Source organism: Hyperolius riggenbachi, chromosome 3, assembly GCF_040937935.1.
Source record: "Hyperolius riggenbachi isolate aHypRig1 chromosome 3, aHypRig1.pri, whole genome shotgun sequence".
Lineage (NCBI taxonomy): Eukaryota > Metazoa > Chordata > Amphibia > Anura > Hyperoliidae > Hyperolius > Hyperolius riggenbachi.
In genome coordinates, this window is record NC_090648.1 from 288,797,398 (window position 1) to 288,812,096 (window position 14,699).

Sequence of the window (14,699 nt, forward strand, 5' to 3'; positions counted from 1 at the left end):
GTGGGTAACATTTCGTAATGTGTACTGATCCTTTGAGATATTATGGCATTCAAAACCGATCTAACCCAAACTTGCACCACCTTTCCTCTCTAATAAAAATGCTAACATAAAAGTAAAACTAAATATCAGTTCACTCAGATGTGGCCAGGCTCAATGAAAACATTCTCCCGTACCTCCTACATTTATCTTCATTTGGCATTTCATTTCATACTTTTCCCACTGTATTATAATACTAATTCCAATGAAATTGAAAACTTTTCAAAAGTTATTAGAGACAATGGAAAAGTTTACATCCAGGACATGACTCTCACAATGAGGAGGAATAAAGGGATTAGCGTATGTCAAAAAAAGAGAACAAAAAATCTTTCATAATGTGCAAAAGGGAAAAGGCAAGATTTAAAAAAACTTTGAAAGTTCATAATTACATATACAGTATTTCAACTTAAATTAAAGACTGCATTAAATTGCCAGCTGCTTTTTTATAACCACACCATTTTTACAGTTCAATGTGAAATTGAAAGACATAAAGATCAGTATTTAAAAGTAACTTGTTAATCTTAAAACTATTCAAGATACAGTATATTGATGTCATGAAGTTGCTTTATTTAAGTAAATGCATTCAGATTAGAAGTGTGCATGGGTACAGGAACAGTGGTAAAACCATGGTAATACTGCATTTGTGGGTAATATGGGAAAGGTAGTAAAACTGTGCATGGGGATAAGGATGGTGGTAAACTGTAGTAATAAATGTTAAAGGACCACTTCAGCATAAAAAGTAAGTGTTTAAAGTAAACCTGAGACAAAAATGTAAAAATGTTTTATACATACCTGGGGCTACCACCAGCACCATTCACACATATCTCTCCCTTGCCTCTGTCCTCTGCCTCCTGGATGATCCAGTAGAAGCCCTGTTATCTCAGGCCACTTGTTTATACTGCACATGCCCGGCCCGGGCCACGCATGTGCCCCATTGTGTCCCATCGCTGGGATAGTTCTGCACCTGCGCATTACTACTGCGCAGGTGGAGAATGCTCCCATCCACGGGAGCATGATGGGGGAGCGCGCAGGTGTGGACTGGGCCTTCGCTGACTGGCCCTGGCCGGCCAAAGGTAACAGGGCTTCTACCGGATCATCCAAGAAGCAGAGGACGACGGCAAGAGAGATTTGGAGGGGGCGGGAGGAACCCCCAGATTTGTATAAAACTTTTATACATTTTTATCTCTGGTACACTTTAAAATCCGACAGAACCAACACGTTTTTGACTAGTCCATCTCTTCATGGGGGATTCTAGGGGTTTCCTCTGTTTACAGAAGCGTTTCCTGAAAAGCAGTTTAACTGCCAAAATAATAAGATACCAGCCAGCCTCCCTACTCACATGCACAGTATTTTGGCAGTTGGACTTTGCAACAGTCATTCAGGAAATGCTTTTAAAAAAAGTACCTCGGATGGCATCCTGATTTCAGAATAAGGAAACCCAGATTTAAACAGCAACACTACCCATGAAGCAATTCTTATGATTAATAATAGAGAGACTTAAATTTCCCAATAATTTGATGTTTCCGACTAAAATCACTGTCAGGCTTAGGATCCACTAAAGTGCTTTCAGCAGTAATTCCAAAAATCTCTATACTAATGAAAGTGCATGGAGGTGTCCATGATGTGTACTAATGAAAGTGCCCACTGTAGCGATTCTGATTTGGCAAAATAGCAATTGCTCTGCCTGCAGCATTTGGCTACTGATCATAATTCAATTTTAAATATAGGATCACAGCAAAATTCCTTTTCAGTCGCTTTACATAGCAATTTCAAAGCAATTTTGTAGCTCTTGTAGTTCCTAGAAATTACAAACGTACCCAAAATCCCTTGCAGAACTTCAAAACTGCAAATCGCTAATCGCAATCACATTTGCAGTCACAATAAGCACAAAAATGCAATTTCCACAAAAAAACAAAGAAAATTACGGCTGAAATCACTTTACAAAACACTAGCAAAAAGTGGTTGTGACTGCAATCAGCGATCTGTAGTGGGTCCCTGGCTTTAGTGCTCAAAGGAGAAACTAAACTGTTTGAGACTGGTGTCAATTCAAGATTGTTTGCCAGCAGAGTCAGAAACAGAGCAAAGGTTTAGTACTGCATAAGACAGTTCAAAACCACTTAATAGTGGCTAGCAACTTTTATATATTGTAATCCAATTTCTGGGCTTCAAATCACAAAGCATTACCACATGCAGTAATGCAGAAAACAACTGATTTTTACCGAGCATTTAGTAAAAAGTTAATTCATACAGGCAAGCAGAAATTACAGACTAGTGAGGTAAATTACCGACTTGTGCAGTAAATACTTCAACATGTCAGTAAATGTCAATTCGTAAAGATTAGAGCATGCGGTAAAGCCAAGTAACATGTTTAGTAATTACTTCCAGCTCTGACGTGTTGGAAACCAGCTTCAGTGTGTGATAGCCTATGAGTGAGAGAATCAGAGAGCCAAAAGGAACAGCCTCTCTCTCCTGCTAGTCCCTCTAATAGGCTCCAACATGTTCTAGGGAGGAATAAGTTACTCTAGTCCCCAGGCATCAAAGGAAAGAGCTGGCAGAAAAGAGTTTTCCCCTGTAGCCCTTCAGATGTTTAACCCTTTAGGTTTCTGTTTGAAGATGCGGAGGAGAAAGTGGGGAAATCATCTAAGCATGACCTGTCTTATGTTTCTTGAAAGTTCATATAACCTCTGACCATAAAATAAAAGGTTAATAAAGACTAATAGACAGATTCAGATGGAGTAGAACAAACATGCACATCTAAAGGCTTCCTGGGGATGCCTTTTACTATTGTAATGTTGTCACTGCACAGAAGTGTGAGAACAGCATGTAACTAAACAGAGACCTACTCCATCTGTTCTACTGTTACCAAACAGGTCTTTGTGAATTGAAGCCACATTGGGCCATATGCAATTCTCTTTTTCACCTGAGTTTTCTCCTAGGTGATATTTTTAAATTTGTCAATGAAATTCAATTTAAGCCATCAGCAAGCAAGAAAATACTCAAAATAATTTTGATAGTACTTTTTCAATTACTTTTTGGTACTTTTTTAGTTGAAAAGTGCTGGAAAGTTGTTTTAAATAGAAGATGGAAAATTATCTCCCAGGAGAAAACTCAGGTGAAAAAGTGAATTGCATATGGGTCCTTTTAAGTAAATTATCAACCTTCTACCGCACCTGTGAAAATCTTTATGAACTGCCAAAAAAGTCTAAAATACTGAATGCAGTATTTTACCGACCTGTTTTTTTTTTCATTGAACAGCCCTAATAGAGAAGAGGCTTTTAGCATAAATGCATGCATCCAAAATTGGATCTCACAGCTATATATCTAAAACTAACAAATAATCAGCAAAAGAGATGATTTATTTGTCAGCTTACTTCACTATAAGTATATGTTTCAGGTGTTAATTTTAATATTATTGAAGCATTAAAGTTAAAGAAAACACAATGCCTAAGCTTGTACTTGTACATTAAGTACTTTGATTATAGATTAGTATAACAAGATGTTTATTTTCCTTGCAAGAGTGCTTGCACACAGCAGAGAGACTAGCCAAATATTAACACTACAATTTGACTAGCGAAGTAAGTTTTTAAAAAAACAAGGATGTTAAGTTACAAGAGGTAGCAAAGTTCAGCTAGCTGTGCAAAGCAGAACCACTTTCTGTCTTTCTGAGGATACCATCCATATCACATATAAAAGCAAGGTAGGTAAGAAAAAAGTAACACTTTTATTTATGTTTTTTGCTTGTAGAAATAACTTTTATTTATGTACTAGCTATAGTTAAATAGGTACACTGTGGGTTTATAAAATAAAACAGTTACTGACTTCAGTTCTTTATCAATAGCACACAGCTAAAGCATAATGTAGAAAATATTTGCTTTACACTGATCAACATAGGTTTTATATTGTATTACAAAAATGCTGTGGTCAATATGTGTCCCTCCATAGGGATTCAAACAACATTAATAATAAGAAAGATATTTTCAACAATTTTGTGCAAACCTGATTTACACACGTTTAGCTGCTTGTATTTTTTTGGCTTAACATTGAAGGTCTGTATTTTTATTATTAATTTTAAGACACTTGAAAAACTGTTAAATCTATTTACATTAGGACACTATAGAATTTAAATACAGTACATTTTTCAATTGGACACAGTGGTATAGAGGTGGTAGATCGGCGGCTCGTCGTATTGCACTGAACCACTACTGTAATACGATTGTTTTCTGGTGAAATGCTGCAGCATTGTGATTATTTTAATGGGGGGGCACAGATTTCCTCGCCTGCAGTGACAAAATAGCCAGAGGCGCCCCTGGGTACGTTCACACAATGTGCATTGATTCATGTGCACACCGTAGTGCATACATAATGCAATAAACCTTGTATCCTTAAAAAAATATGGGAATTATTTCATAGCATTAAAAAATTGTAATGAAATCTGTGCATTTTTGCATGTTAATCAGAAACGCACTGTAGAAACACTGTATGATAACATGATCTGTTATCATACATCTGTTATCATCACCTGCTATTGTACACGGTACAAACGATTATTCCATTTTTTTCGATAAAAATCTGACCAGACATGTTGGAAAAATCTGGGTGATTATTTGTGAAATTGTTTAGCATATGGTAGGCTGTATAAAAAAATACTATTAGATAAAACCAACTTTTTCTTCATATTCAAGCTTTTTTGGGGAAACATTTGGGGAAAAATCGAACGTTCATGTACCGTACCTTGAAAATAATTTAAAAAACTTTTCAACCATACGGAATAATCAATCGAATTTCTCTGATCGAAAGAAAAATGAAAAAATTGTACCATGTATGGGCATCATTACACTGCAAAGATGTAAACATGCCCATAAAATTGTATGGACAATGTGTTCACATGCTGCCAGTAACACATTACATGCATGATGTGAAGGCACAGTTAAAGGAAACTTGAAGTGAGAGTCATGTAGTGGCAGCCATATTTGTTTCCTTTTTAGTTGCATGGCAGTCCCTCCTATATCTTTGTCGGCAGTAGTGTCTGAATCGCACACATGAAAGAAGCATGTGGCTAATCTGCTCAGAATTGGGTCAGAGCACCTTATCTGCATGCTTGTTCAGAGTCTATGGCTAAAAGTATTACAAGAAGATAACTATAACAGGCATAGTGATTCAACAGCAAAGGACTGTGGCCAGTTAAAGTTCCCAGGCAAGCTGATTTCTCCTTGCAAATAAGTAGTTCCATGAGAGGTCACCAGAGGTCACCAGAAGTGGTAAGGCACTACGAATTGTGAGGTGGTGTGAGCCCCTCCCACCAATGTTTTTCATCTTCCTTTTAAGAACTTCAAAAAGGTGGGGTTTAATGATCAAACCCTATTCCACCGTTGCAGGCCTATTTAGGAAACACTGGCAATTACTCTATGCTCATGCATTGAGTAGAAAGTTCCATGTTGATCTGTTCATGTCTCAGTGAAACTACAGAACAAATAATGCAATATATATTAACTCACACATAAATATAATTTTTAAACTGTCTTAATTGCGAACCCACCAAACGAATTGCAACCATTACACCCTTTTCTCTTTGCTCTTTTTCAGCATTCACTGTCTAATAGCATTTTGGATGTTTATAGCAACGATCAAGGTATTTCAGGCTCCAGCATGGTGCTGTCAAACACATCTTGCACAGGAAGTGTTGGTGTCAAGAGGGAATTTGCAGGTAATGTAGTTATAGTTATTAAGGAATAAGAACCACAGACAGCCTTGTTCTACACAACAAAGAGGAAACTGTAACATATACCCTTCACTATATATATATATATATATATATATATATATATATAGTGAAGTTTAGAGGGGGTCGCAGCCAGCACGCAGTACACAGATGTATAAAACAAAGTCCGTTTATTGTGCAGTAGAAGAAAACAGCTTCAGTGCAGCAGTAATAATTGGAAAATAACAGTTCAGCTTACTTCAGCTTGGTAATATACAGTCCAGCAGGATCAAACAAAGTTCAGTTTTCATCAGGCCAACACCATACAAACAACAGACAGGGTATGGTTTGGCTTCCATCACATACTCCAATATTCCTTGTCAGGAGCTTCCATAGCATACATGCTACTCCTTCAACACCTCTTCTCAGACTGCCTCTGAGGCTGCTTCTTAAGCATAAATTTGCATCTCATCAATACCATAATTAGTGAGACTCTCAGCCTCACTGACAACCAGGTGTGTACCTAGGTGGGATGGGAAGGCCCGCCCTTCCTTCCCTCCCATCCCAGGAGTCCGGCCCTGAGAAGAAAAAAAAAACAAGCAGCAACTGCTTGCTGCTAAAATCCGGACTCCCTTCCTAGGACCACACAGGGTTTTAAAGTGACCATAGTCCAAATACCGGGGAAATATACCTCCCATCTATTACCCAGCCCCGATGGCCCCTACAATATATATATAGTTTTATATCATTGTTGTAGGTGAGTGAAAGGCATGTGTCACTATATATATATATATATATATATATATATATATATATATATATATAGACACACACACACAGAGGGAGATACACACACAGAGGGAGATACCACTTGCTTGGCTGTTGGCAACAGTCATTATCTCCGAGAATGCAGGGGGCATCACACTGTAGGAGGGGTTTCACCACAATTTCAGCCACACATCCCTAAGGAGGTATTGGCTACTGATTGGGATGAAGTTCAATCCTGAGTTAAAGTTCCTGTATAATATCTTATTATACCTGACTTAACAGGTTCCTTTTAAACTTTGCAGCAACTCTTAAAAAGTATACCTGAGACAACCTCTATGGCAATATTTATACTTACCTGGGGCTTCCTCCAGCTCCATGTTTTACATTGCCTGCCTTGCTGTCCTTCCTGGCAATCTTCGCCAGCAAAATGGTTCTAGTCATGTCAGTCAGACTGCAGTATGCATGCGCAGCCCGGCCCTGCGCATGCCCCCATTGTGCTCCTGTCCCCGGGAGCGTGATGTGGCTGCGTGCCTGGCAGGTCCACACATGTGCACTGCAGCTGGGCTGATAGGACCGGAGGCCTTTTACCAGCAAAGATTGTCAATTAATGGATTGGCCGGAGAAGACCTGGGCTGCAGGAAGCCCCAGGTACGTATATATGCTGGCATAGGGGTCGTCTTAGGTTTCCTTTAAGCTAGGATTTTTTTTTTTTGCACATTAACAATAATAACCATCTTAAAATCACAGCTGCACGTGCCATTTTTGAAGTCAGCTATTTTAGTAAGAACAGAGTAAAGATGAACGAGCATGTTTACTCTGTGCTCCTAGTTTAGAAACTCACACACAATAGTGTCCTTGTGTGCATTATGAACATCATGCATTTTTTTCAAATCAAATTATTTTGAGAAACACAGGATTCTTTCAAACGCTGGCTTCAGATCAGCTGCATAAATTAATTATCTCCTATTAAATGTGTTTCATGATAGAACAAATGGCTTTTTCAGAGCTTACAGAAAATCCATTCAATAAGTATCTATATTAGCAGATTAACAGCTTGAAAAGTTACATTCAATTAGTACTCAGCATTCTAAAACCCTTTTACTGTTTGTTAATGCCATGGAATTGAAACATAAGTTCTTTCAGTAGAACTATTTAAGAAATCTGATTAGAACTGAACCAGGAAATGTAAGAAGCCAGGGCTACTGCAAAATGGTTAAATACATTATTTGTATGGAAGAGTAGTAGAAATCCTATTAGAGATATCTACAAAAAAACACTGTTATTTAATTTTTCTGTTGTACATTTATAGTCACATCATAATACAACATAAATGCTACCTACATTTGTAGGAGAAAGCTTTGCATTTATGGGCATTAAATATTGTGTTACACATTCCCGCATAGCGTCTGTAGCATGCTGGATTACAAACATTTTGACCATTTTAGTGATACAATATGTCAGTGCAATATGAGCTAAAACATACAGATTAAATGCAATCTTAATTATCTGCGTCCAACAACAAGATCAAGCCTCATCCTCTAGGGTGGAAGCACTTTGGTCAATCATCAGGTCTCAAGTACCAACCTGTCAGTTGGGGGGGAGGGCTGACTGGTTATGTTGGCTGCAGGGGAGGTGGAGGCATTATATCTGTAATGCTAACCATGAGAGTAGTAAAACAGGGAAGAAGCACAAAAGTTTTTAGTTCAGGTGAATAATAATTTTAAAAATGATAAAAATCATAATGCCAAATAAACCTTAGAAGCAAGATCACTGTGAACATTTATAGCTTGGCTGTGAAAAAAACTGAAGGGGGCTATATATGTCAGAAAATAACTGCAGTGGCACACTGAACCATGAGAGATGCTTTTGGTGGAGTCAGCCTCAGTTCTATTCCAGACTACACAGTTTCTTATCTGACTCCCCCCCCCCCCCCCCCCCCCTACATTGCCAGGTTAAAAATCCTGGCAGACATTTTGCTTACTGCTCACTTTAACAAAATCTCTTTTGTAATAGACACAGGCAATTTAATTTTAGCACTAGTTTTGATTTTTTTTCCAGCTGGGCCTACCCTTTACAAGTCATGTGATCACATATAGGCAACCCTAACAGCCAATCAGTAATTAGTCAGCTCTTTTCCTTTGTATGGCAGGGATTTTTTCTCCTTGCATGTATAGCCATGAGAGAGTAAAGTTTGTGAGTTTAGCTTGTATGCATATGGAAACAGAGATATGATGTAACTCGAGGATTAATAAAGATGGCTGTGTTACAGCTGTATATTGTTTCCATTGTGCTGAACTGTACGGTGCCTTGTACAGATTCCAGAAAGTATTTTTTGTGTGCTTTTAGGGGGTTGATTTTATGACTGCTTTTTTGCAACTAGGCTACAGGCTAAAGTCATTTTTTGCCTGGGATAGTGGATAGCATGTAAAAAAATGTTTTATCACATTTTTTTTCCACATCACTTATTTTTAATAATGTTCTTAAGTTTCCTGTACTAATATTTGTGTTTTGGTTAGACACAGACACGAGAGCACAAGCCAAAGAGAGGCAGAAAAAGGACAATCACAATCTCAGTAAGTACTAAATGCTTATCCTTAACTATAGAAAATGAATCTTCATTAGACTTGATGTGCTAAAGTAGAAGGCTTGTTAGTAATAAGTGATGGGAGAACCTAACTTGACTCCACTTGCGCTGATGTCACCTAAGAATGAGTTCACAAAAACACGTTTCTCCAAGTATGTCTATTATTTGCTTGTTGTCTTTGTGGAATATAATGTAAGACCACTTGAGGTTTTTTTCTGCAATATAGTCTGTTATTTTCTTATGCAGGATGCTACTAAATGATAAATATTACACCCTCGTCATATCTCAGGTAACCTATTGCAATACCGTTTTCTGTGCTCTGCCAGTAAACTGGAAGTATGGTGTACACATCTGCATTGACCCACAGTGGCCACAATGATAATGCAAAATACAGCAAGCTGTATAAACAGCACATTATACAATTACATTGATTTCCTTATTAGGGACCTGCCTATTCTTGATCGTATTGTTTAAAGATCCCTTTAGAAGTTCTCTGTTTATAAGGAGTTCTGCTTTTGGCAAAATAATATTTCTCAATTAAAGTTTCCAGTTTCACAAAAATGATGATTAACCCCCTTGGCGGTATGAAAAATACCGCCAGGGGGCAGCGCAGCAGTTTTTTTTAAATAATTTTTTTTAAAATCATGTAGCGAGCCGAGGGCTCGCTACATGATAGCCGCTGCTCAGCGGCATCCCCCCAGCCCCGCCGATCGCCTCCGGCGATAGGCGATCAGGAAATCCCGTTCAAAGAACGGGATTTCCTGGAGGGCTTCCCCCGTCGCCATGGCGACGGGGCGGAATGACGTCACCGACGTCAGCGACGTCGGGACGTCATTGGGAGACCCGATCCACCCCTCGGCGCTGCCTGGCACTGATTGGCCAGGCAGCGCTCGGGGTCTGGGGAGGGGGGGCCGCGCGCCGCACCGGATAGCGGCGATCGGGCGCGCGGCGGTGGCGATCGGGGTGCTGGCGTCCAGCAAAAAAAAAATTAAGTAAATCGGCCCAGCAGGGCCTGAGCGGCACCCTCCGGCGGCTTACCCCGTGTCACACACGGGGTTACCGCTAAGGAGGTTAAAGGGATTTTTTAGTTCCCTTCTAACTAGGTCTTGCCAAAGCTTGGTACACACATGCAATTTTTGATTGGTGAATTTTACCAATTCTATGCAGTTAGAGAGCATATTTACACAATCTGTTTGTAGCATTCAAACTCTTTTGACCCCATACTAAATAAAAGTGGTAAAATTGTACACACCCTCAAACACAGTTGGCCTAATTTATGGGCAACACGGTGGCGTAGTGGTTAGCTCTCTCGCCTTGCAGCGCTGGGTCCCTGGTTCGAATCCCAGCCAGGGCACTATCTGCAAAGAGTTTGTATGTTCTCTCCGTGTCTGCGTGGGTTTCCTCCGGGCGCTCCGGTTTCCTCCCACACCCCAAAAACATACGGATAAGTTAATTGGCTCCCCCTAAAAATTGGCCCTAGACTACAATAAATACACTACATAATATAGACATATGGCAATGGTAGGGATTAGATTGTGAGCTCCTTTGAGGGACAGTTAGTGACAAGATATATATATACACTGTACAGCGCTGCGTAATATGTCGGCGCTATATAAATACTAAATAATAATAATAATAAATAATAATAATTTATGGAATATGCTGAAAATGCACTGAATTATTGTTGGAGTGACAGTAACATATGCACACACTTGCAGTAAGAAATGCTTGCAATGTATTCAGGTCCTGTGCTACTGAATAAACACGTAATGGCAGAGTATTCATTGCAGCAAAGAGCAGGTCTGGTATGGGAGGGGATATCTGCCTAATGATATGGACATTACTGTTGCTGCATGGTGACATTACAATCATGCTCTGTTCTCCTGCATTATGCCTATTGACACTTGAAAAATAGCCAGTTATATATTACGCTATGCCAGATCATCATCCACTGTACACCACCATTTCAGTTAAAGGGAAGGTGATACGGGAGGCAAAGACATAACTATAGGGGAGCAGCCACTGCGACCGCAGTGGGGCCTAAAGCTGTAAGGGAGCCCCCAATTACTACTTCCCTCCCTCTGATAGAGGGGTCCATCCTTCAGACCAGGTGTTTTTGTGGCTACACTTGTTATTGCTAACCCCCCCGCTCCCTTTCCATGAAAATATTTGCAATGCGGCAGCTTTTCACCAGAAAATAATCGTATTACAGTAGTGGTTCAGTGCAATACTAAGAGCCGCCGATCTACCGCCACTATACCACTGTGTCCAATTGTAAAAATGTACTGCTTGATTGTACTTTTGGTACATTTTTGCCATGGATTGATTGAAATTCTGATCGATGTGGTGGTTGATAATCGCCATATTCGATCATTTTGAAAGAATCTGTCTGTAAAAATGAATGCATGTATTGACAGCTATAGGCTAGGGCTACTAATAACAAGATTGGGTGATTCAATTGTAAGGGTAAGATTGGGGGCTGCAAAGTAGAGAGAAACAAGGAACATTTATAATTACTTTTCTCCTGGCGGACTCAGTGCTGACTCGCTCAGTAGGCAGTAGCAGTGTTAGGGAGTCTTGCCCAAGGTCTCCTACAGAATAGGTGCTGGCTTACTGAGTAGAAAGAAGCAGAGATTTAGACCCAGGTTGCCTGTGCCAGAGGCAGAGCCCTTAACAATTACACTATCCAGAGAGAGGAGGAAAAGACAGCCAGCACTAGGGGAGTCACACAGACACACTCTAGATCCCGAGATAACACTAACATTAGAGAATGCCATACAAAGTGTTGTAGACAAAAGGTTTGTAGATTCCTTATTTGAGGCTGAGCAGTAGAGGCTTTCATTAGAACTTTTTATCTCCGTTCCCTAAGTTTTCAGTCTCTAAGGACAGGAAAAATAAACTTTTTTTTCCCCTCAAAGCGCCCTGCCATAAATCTGCTGCTCTAGGCAATTATCTTATCAGCTGGTCTCTAGAGTGAAGATTATGATGTCCACACTTGTTTTATGACCCTTGCAAGACGCTCCACCCCCAGGCTGTGAGGGTCACCGGTAGTAGACAAGGGTATGAACATTTGGGGGCCCCATCAAAGTTTTGCTGAGGGGCCCCAGGATTTGTAGTAGTTTTGCCCCTGGTAGGTGATATATGGAGGCTACCATATTTATTTCCTTTTAAACTATACCAGTTGCCTGGCTAGCCTGCTGATCGAATAACACACATAAACAAGCATGCAGCTAATCTTGTCAGAGACATCTGATTTGCATGCTTGTTCAGGGTGTATGGCTTAAATTATTACAGGCAGTGAATTAGCAGGGCTGCCAGGCAACTAGTATTGTTTAAAATTAAATAAACATGGCCACATCCATATATTACTTAAGGTTTCCTTTAAGATGTCCAGTGAATACTCTGACAACAGACATTAACTTTTGTCCACAAACTTCTCGGTTTATGTTCCTATTATGGCTCCAGCTTCACTAACAACAGATGCTCTAAATCATTGCAGTACTCTCTCTACCCAAACGGACAGAATTTTGCTAGTTATTTTTATGGCCTAGAATATTAGACCTCATTTTAGGAGCCATTCTTTCAATAGTCCATTAAATATTTCAAAAATTATTTGTACTCCTGATGCTTCTAATAAACCATCATAAAAATCTTTTTTTTTTTTTAAATAGTTGAACGGCGTCGACGGTATAATATTAACTACAGGATTAAAGAACTTGGAACACTGATCCCGAAGTCAAATGATCCGTGAGTTTTTCTGTAGTATTTGTTTATATTACTTCAATTACAGATACTTGTTATAAAATTAATATCATATATATTTATTGTTTTCTACATATAATTAGCACAATGGTTCAGTTACTTTTCCTTACTGCTTCAAAAACGTTCAGGCTAGATTCACAGTGGGACGTTGCGCTTTAATGCTACGTTAAAGTCGCAACACAAACTTACAGCGCATCACGCCCAAAAAGTCGCAAGGCAGCATTACCGTCGCATACAGCAGATACAGTAGAAAATACAGGCACATACGTACAGGAAATATACATACAGGAAGTATGCTTCCAAGTCATTATTGAGCATGTGTAAACAGTCTAACGCAGCTAATAATGTATATAACGCACTGCATGCAGTACTTTTACTTAACGTGCAGCGTTAGACACCAACGCAACGTGTGCACTGTGAACGGGGTATTGATTTTTCATTGCAGTGCGTTTTTCTGCATTAAATGTTGTTTTAACGTGCGACTTTAACGTCCCACTGTGAACTTAGCCTCATTCTAAAATGTTTTCACACTTGCTATGTATAGTCACACTGATTTGAGCAATACACATTATACTGTATTCAATACATGTTGGTGTATATATATATATATGTTTAGAGGGGTCACAGCCAGCACGCAGTGCACAGCTTCATAAAACAAAAGTCAGTTTATTGGCAACAGTGAATCGAACAGCTTTTCTACAGCATAAATTAAAAAGGAAACGAAAGGCTTACATTCAGCTTTTGAGTCCTTACATTAGTAAAGTCCAACTTATGCAATACAGTCCAGTTCCTTAGGCCAAAACCATCCAAATCAGCAGTCCCAAACAGAGAAGAAGAGCCGGGCACCAGCTGAGTTGCAGATTCACCCCTTATTTCATCCTCGCCATAGACAGATACAAGCACCCAGTTTAGCCGGTCTGACACATATGTTTTTCTGTGGTATTTGTTTATATTACTTCAATTACTGATACTTGTTATAAAATTAATATCATATATATTTATTGTTTTCTACATATAATTAGCACAATGGTTCAGTTACTTTTCCTTACTGCTTCAAAAACTTTCAGGCTAGATTCACAGTGGGACGTTGCGTTTTGATGTGACGTTAAAGTCGCAACGCAAAACTTACAACGCAACGTGCCCAAAAAGTCGCAACGCAGTGTTACAGTTGCATACAGCAGATACAGTAAAAAATACAGGCAATGAAAAGTATGTTTCCAAGTCATTACTGAGCATGTGCAAACAGTCTAACGCAGCTAATAACGTGTATAACGCACAGCATGCAGTACTTTTACTTAACGTGCAGCGTTAGACACAAACACAACGTGTGCACTGTGAACTGGGTATTGATCTTTCATTGCAGTGAGTTATTCTGCGTTAAATGTTGTTTTAACGTGCGACTTTAACGTCCCACTGTGAACTTAACCTCATTCTAAAATGTTTTCACACTTGCTAAGTATAGTTACACTGCTTTGAGCAATACACATTATACTGTATGCAATACATGTTGGTATAATGTTTATTGCTCAAAGCAGTGTAACTATACTTAGCAAGTGTGAAAACATTTTAGAATGAGGTTAAGTTCACAGTGGGACGTTAAAGTCGCACGTTAAAACAACATTTAACGCAGAATAACTCACTGCAATGAAAAATCAATACCCAGTTCACAGTGCACACGTTGCGTTTGTGTCTAACGCTGCACGTTAAGTAAAAGTACTGCATCAAACAGCTTTTCTACAGCATGCATTGAAAAGGAAACGGAAGGCTTGCATTCAGCTTTTAAGTCCTTAGCATTAGTAAAGTCCAACTTATGCAATACAGTCCAGTTCCTTAGGCCAAAACCATCCAAAT

At 39.3% G+C, this 14,699-nt stretch overlaps 1 protein-coding gene across 3 annotated transcripts in view; it reads left to right on the forward strand.

Annotated features, from left to right (window-relative positions):
- TFEC (transcription factor EC) overlaps positions 1-14,699 on the forward strand; it is a 200,746-nt gene that overhangs the window by 170,663 nt on the left and 15,384 nt on the right. For all 3 annotated transcript variants that reach the window (XM_068272728.1, XM_068272726.1, XM_068272727.1), the window contains exons 4-6: positions 5,620-5,740; positions 9,019-9,075; positions 12,758-12,833. In XM_068272728.1, the coding sequence (XP_068128829.1) occupies positions 5,620-5,740; positions 9,019-9,075; positions 12,758-12,833 (254 nt within the window). The remainder of the gene's footprint in view (positions 1-5,619; positions 5,741-9,018; positions 9,076-12,757; positions 12,834-14,699) is intronic.